At 39.4% G+C, this 6,757-nt stretch overlaps 1 protein-coding gene across 3 annotated transcripts in view; it reads left to right on the top strand.

The window, feature by feature from the left end:
• The first annotated feature begins 1,940 nt into the window (after positions 1-1,940).
• sgsm1a (small G protein signaling modulator 1a) overlaps positions 1,941-6,757 on the top strand; it is a 23,388-nt gene continuing 18,571 nt past the window's right edge. The window contains exon 1 of one of the 3 annotated variants that reach the window (XM_046842256.1): positions 1,941-2,288. In XM_046842256.1, the coding sequence (XP_046698212.1) occupies positions 2,202-2,288 (87 nt within the window). In that variant the 5' untranslated portion in view covers positions 1,941-2,201. The remainder of the gene's footprint in view (positions 2,289-6,757) is intronic. The other 2 variants (XM_046842255.1, XM_046842257.1) reach the window with 2 other exon arrangements.

Below are 6,757 nucleotides of genomic sequence, written 5' to 3'. Positions count from 1 at the left end.
ATGTTTACTATCATAGTGGCATTTTTTTCGTATTCATTGCTATTAAAATAAAAACATTTACTTTTTAATGAATGTGGTTTGTAGGTGAATCTAACAAATACTTGGGCTACGTTAATGACCAGAAGTGTTGCCACTGGTTCGCCTCTAGAGGCCGCTCTCGTAATGACATCAGGCTGCAACCCAAAAAAACTATCAGCAACTTCAAACTCATCTTATTATGAATGTTGCCATCGCTTGAGGCTGAGGCAGGGAAGTTGTGGTTGGAATCGGAAGATGATGACGTAAATACAGCACATTGTTTGAGGTAAATGGTGTGATGTTTGTAAAGGTTTTATTAATTTACTCGTATTGCTTCCTTTGTTCATTATAACATTATATCGCCACCATGTCTGATTGTCTACACACAGACACACACCACACACATACATGAATATCACATACATCAAGAAAATGTCTGCCAAGTGAAGACATCATTCATGGATGGAAAATGACAATCAGCAGCTCCTTATTCACCATTAACACTGAAGTATACAGAGATAAAACAGTATCAATAACAGTGGCATTTGTCTTAAAGCTTATCAGTAGTCCGGTATCGACCCAATTACGTACCAGTTAAAAAAAGACCATCCTTACTTACAGGTAGGGACATAATTTGTAGTTTTTGTTTTTTGCACTAGATGGCAGTGTTTATGCTTTATAAACCTCAAGATAGCCTTCAACATAAATATGCAATGATGTTCTCCTAAATGTATCCTATGGCTATATTTAACCAGAATCGTATTCTGAAAATTGAAGAAACAAATAGTATTAATTCTATTAATCACTTAACAAGTCCTAAACTAGTGCGCTGTCCAGATCAGATGATCTAATCTTAACACCTGATTACAGTAGTAATCTAATGATTTATTAGTCTAATTTATTGCTGCTCTACACAATGTGTTTGTCTACCTAAACCCTAAAAGAGTAGCAGGAAACAACTTCTACGTGTACCATTCAACCCTTTTAAAAAATGAGCTAATTTGATGTTAAGCTCTTGTCGGAAAAAGCTTCTCAGGTCTTTGACCCATGTTCAGATAGCTGATGATTCTCTTCGAGCTTCATAGTATTTCTCATGATCTGCATTGGACGGTGTTGAGTGGTGGTGATGGTTGGAGGCTGCGGTGTTCGCACCATCATTGCAGCTCAAAGGTTATTCCTCACACTCTCAAATAAAAGTTTGAGGAAGAACCAAAAGAAGGGTTTTACAGAGATGCCATAGCAGACCCATTTTTGTTTCCCCAATGAGCCATTCAGTAAATGGTTCTGAAAATAACCCCTTTTTTACTGACCTACAAGAACCCTTTCTGATACTACAACCAACCCTTCCCAAGGCCATTTGTAGAACAACTCATTAAAAGTTTCTTTGGGACCCCATTGACACCCCCCAAGAACAAAACCCCACCACACGTATCATAATAAGAATTGTCATCAATACTCTTGTTAATAATTACAACAGGGTTTTTAACATTTCAAGAGGATCTGTGGTGGACGATGCAGAAGGTTTAACGGACGAATTAATCGTTAACATTTCGCTATCGTGTAGAAATTCTCATTTCCCAGATGAACCCCTGATGGCTGGGTACCAAAACAAATGGATGAAGTGTGTTTTACCACAGAACGTAAGGAATCAGTGCAGATTGTGGTGAAATTGTGACACCCAAAGAAAACATTATGGTCATCTTTATTTCTATTTTGAGTTATTTGTTTGTCGGATATAGTCTGTGATTTATTTTAGTTTTAGTTTGAATCGTCCGAGAGACAGATATAAGGCTGATTATTGTAGGCATGTATTTGTAGGCGCCATAATTACAAAAAAAGGAAGAAAAACCCAACAATATTGATACAGTATTTTATTATTAATTCCATTCAAAAGCATCCGGACTTCTGTCTCTTTAAAAGGCGTGGCCTTCCTGAGGAGCGCACGAGCCCCCGCGCGCGCTCCTGCTTTATCCTCTCGGAATATCCGGAGTCGCGAGCGCTGCTGGGCTCGAGCGCACCGGAACCATGGCAACCGCGAGGCCAGGTGAGGAGGAAATCATCTGGTCGTGAAGCAGAGAGAGTTTAGTCTTCAGCCCGGAAGTGCGCTTTTGTTTAAAAAATAGAGAGAGAATAAAATAAATGAGCACAAGAAATTATTATTATTGGAAGTGTAATTGCCGGTAATGACTGGAGTGATGTCGTTTCAACGGTTTTCCGCGGCTTCAGAAGGCGAGACGCGCCAGAGGCTGATCCGAACCGTGAAGAAGGAGGTGAGGGAGTGAACATACAGACATACAGACATACATACATACAGATAGATAGATAGATAGATAGATAGATAGATAGATAGATAGATAGATAGATAGATAGATAGATAGACACACACACACACACACACAATCTGAACTGCTTATCTAACAGAATTAAACACAATATATCTAAATGTTAGAAATGTCTAATCAATGTCTGATTTTCATTCAGTCCCAGTCCAATGAGCCTGTCTGATGCTTTTAAACCACACAAGCATTAGTACCCAGTGTACATCTTGTTTGCTTGGATGAAATGTAATTAATATGACTGGTCTGATCTATTAGTACTGTTAGTTGAATAATACCTGGTCCAATCTACTAGTACAATTAGTGATACATTAGTAGGATTAGTAATTAGTACATGGTCTGATCTACTAATACTATTAGTGACTAATACCCAGTCTGATCTATTAGTAGTATTAGTGATAAATACCTGGTTTGATCTGTTAGTAGTATTAGTAGTTAATTCCTGGTTTAATCTACTAGTAGTATTAGTAATTAGTACCTGGTCTGATCTATTAGTAGTATTAGTGATTAATACATAGTCTGATCTACTACTAGTATTAGTAATTATTTCCTGGTCTGATCTATCAGTAGTATTGTTGATTAATAACTGGTCTGATCTACTAGTAGTATTAGTATTTAGTACCTGGTCTAATCTATTAGTAGTATTAGCGATTAATACCTGGCCTGATCTACTAGTTGTATTAGTAATTAGTACCTGGTCTGATCTATTAGTAGTATTAGTGATTCAAACCTGGTCTGATCTACTAGTAGTATTAGTAATTATTACTTGATCAGTACAGAGTAGATTTCATGCATAATGTATCAAGAACCAAGTCAAATGAATGTCTGGTCTAATCAATATATACGAGATCAATAAATAGTCTAATCAGTATTTACTAGTTGATCTGATCAATTCTGTTTCTAATGGGGTTTTAGCCTAAATCCATGACCAATCTAATCAAAAGCAAGTCTAATCTTAAGGCCTGGGGCAAAACAATACACTCGTTCATCTTTCCATATTTTAATATTAAGCATTTACCCTGAACTGATCATCAGTCTATTCAAATCTTATCAAGTCTAATCTAATGTAATCTATTCTATTCTAATCTCATCAAATCTAATCTAACGTAATGTAATCTATTCTAATCTTATCGAGTCTGGTCTAATCTAACATAACAACATAATTTTATATAATCTAGTCCAATCTAACTAGGTCTAATCAAGATCTTGTTTTAAATTGCTTTACAAATACATTAAAAATTTAAATTGAGTTATCTAATCTAAAACCATAATCAATGACTGGTTTGTTATCACTAACTGCTACAATGAATTCTGGTAATAATGGTTTGTTGGTATATCTGCTCTATAGAACTTCAATTCAGTAATTACCCTAAATTTATCATCAGTCTAATCTAATTTTTAATGGCTGGACAGTCCCTGGTTAATCTGATGTTACTGTCTGGTATAAACAGTAGTGTGTTTGATTAGTTGATCATTTATAGCTGCTCTCTCAATACACACCTTTATTACTGGATTTGATCTAATCTAATCTGATCTAACCTAATATAATATATATATATATATGAGAGAGAGAGAGAGAGAGAGAGAGAATCCTATAGAACCCTAAACTAATAATCTAATCTAAGAAAATCTAATAAAATTGGGTCTAATCTCATTGCATGGCATTATCAATATCGGATTTAATTAATCGTCTGGCTGGTGTCTAGCTCTTCTTCTGTACATTCTCTATGCAGTGTATCTAAAATCTGATTATCTAATCTAGTCTCATCAGTTACATGTCTGATCTCAATCAGAATCATAAATACTGTGTCTAACCAGTTAGTTTGTTTTTTAGCCGGTTAGATCAATAGATATTCCGAATCTGTTTTAAAGAAAGCCAATGCTGTCTGATCAAATCCTGATCCGATCATTACAGATTAGATTTAGTGCATGTATACTCTATAATACCCGAGAAACATCTATGTGATTACTCATGAATTACTGAATAAGAGCTACTTTAACTTTACCTGAAATGAGTTTGGTGCTTTGAGTGACTCATCTGTGCTGAGTGTGTGTGTGTGTGTGTGTGTGTGTGTGTGTGTGTGTGTGTGTGTGTGTGTGTGTGTGTGTGGCATCTCAAAAATGTTAATCTTCAGAGACCTTCAGAAGCTGATCATTAGCATCAGAAAAGAGCCTCTTTAGAAATTTAAGGAAAAAAAGTGTGTGCTTGTGTGTTTGTTTGTGTGTGTGTGTGTGTGTGTGTGTGTGTGTGTGTGTGTGTGTTTTGTGTGTGTGGTAAGTATATTACATCCGCGTATATTTGTAAAGCCTGACGTAAACGAACGGAGTGTGGGAGGCTCTGTACCTCTTCTTCATCGCTCTCCTCTCATTTCCTCTTCCTTCGAACGTGACGTGACTGCGAGCTTTAAGCACGCACACCAATTTCCCAGCATGCATTTTGGTCGCCGGTTCTTTCAGCGATTGAGACGCATTTGCAGACGTGATCGGCTCTTCGTCTCGGTGTGCGAGTGCGAATTGAGCAGTGAAGCACGAGCTAGAATAGAGTTCGCCTCTCCAGGTTGGTTTCTTCATGAAAAAAGAACCACTACGCATCAAACACACACACACACACACACACACACACCTGCTACAGTTTCACCTCTCACCTAAAAACCAGTGTCAGCACATTCATTATCAACCTGTGAGAAGGAATCAACCAATCAGAATCCAGAAACCTGTGGCGTCGTGTAGTACCATGATCCATTACCTGAAAAGGGAATATCAGGACCCACTTCCTCCATCATCATTTATTCCAGCACACCATGGGGTCTGTTAGTGCAATTGAAGAACCATGTGCGGGTGGAGATGTCAGGTGTCCCAATACTTTTGTCTGCACAGTGTTTCAGTGTGTGTTACTCAGGAGGAGCGTAGAAAAGGCAGCATTTCTGGTTAACGTAAAAGAACAGCGTGTAATTGGTGTAATTACTCACACTCGACCCAATGTTTACTTTTTGGCAGCGTTCTTTAAATCTGCTACAATCTCTCTCTCTCTCTCTCTCTCTCTCTCTCTCTCACTGTGATTATTTATTATTGATGATTTTATTTGTGGTTTGAAGAAATGGCCCATGGAGACTGTGGTCATTTATAAATGTCTCTCTCTTCCTCTCTCTCTGCCCGTGTCACTCTCTTTCAGCCTATATGGCTCTCTTTGTGTTGCCCTGTCCGTCTGTCTGTCCGTCCGTATGTCCGTCCGTCTGTCTGTCTGTCTGTCTGTCTGTCTGTCTGTCTGTCTGCCAGTTTGTGTTCCTTTTTTCTATATTTCCGACTCTCTCTCTCTCTATGCCAATCTTTCTGCGTTTGTCTCTCCCTGTCTCTATCTGTTTTTCTCTACACCTCTCTATCTCTAGCTCTCTCCGCTGCTCTCTATCTCTCTATCTGCTCGTCTTTCCCGTGCCGTCTCCGGTCTCTGTCTTCAGCTCTCCCTGCACACGTCTCCCTTTTGTCTCTGTTTTGTAGTTTTCAACAGATTCAGAATCCCGTATTTGACTCTCCAGTTCACACCTAGTTTCTAAAACACCCACGTTCTCTCACACACACGCTCAGTGAGTGAAATATTAACAGGCTTCTTGACGGCTTAAATTACACTCCACAGGAGAATTTCATGTTTTTTTTAGAATTCATCACTCATCAGGAAACACACCCTTCCGTGTTTAATTAGTGCACAGGAACGTTTTCACGTCTCCTGGCGTTTACTCAGGATTATACCCTTTTCAGTGCTGAGATTGGATTTCCACTGCTTTGCTCGTAATTCCGATTTGCGGAACAAAAAAGCCGGACCCGTGCCAGACAAGTGTACACGGTAATTAAAATGCCTAATGGCATTAACGCGGATTCATTCATCTGAAGGATTGTGCAAATGATACCACACTCGTGCTCAGGTCTCAGGTTCAGAGCTGAAATGACGCGCTCACGAGCGCTCACGAGCAGTCCAGGCTCGCAGACTGGATGCAGTTCACTCTGTAGTGATGCATTGTGATCCACTTGTTTCGAGTGGGTTCAGACTCCACCTCTGAAAGCTCACGGCTCTGATTTTTCAGTAACGATATTCCTTCTGCCGGAGGCCATTAAACCGAACAGCACGTCTATTCAGCTGTGCGATGGAGCCGTGGGGGGTCTTAACTCAAACGCCCTTCAGCGCCCTTCATCACCCGCGCCATTCAGACACGTTTAGTGGCACTGCGCAAGAAGATAACCGAGTGCAGTGACTCGCTCTTGTTGCCCATGGCGATGACCTTCCTGCTCAAGAAGTCCCCTCATTAGCCGGTGACGGATTCCCGATGGTCTTCACGATTACGTCTAGACACCCTAGTGGATATTTCTGGAACGATTTCAGGACTTCTCCTCACATTCACAGAAAAGAATTC

Source organism: Silurus meridionalis, chromosome 27 (assembly GCF_014805685.1).
Source record: "Silurus meridionalis isolate SWU-2019-XX chromosome 27, ASM1480568v1, whole genome shotgun sequence".
In the NCBI taxonomy this organism is placed as follows: Eukaryota; Metazoa; Chordata; class Actinopteri; order Siluriformes; family Siluridae; genus Silurus; species Silurus meridionalis.
The sequence above is the reverse complement of the archived record's forward strand: the minus strand, read 5'-3'. Positions and strand labels throughout refer to the sequence as shown.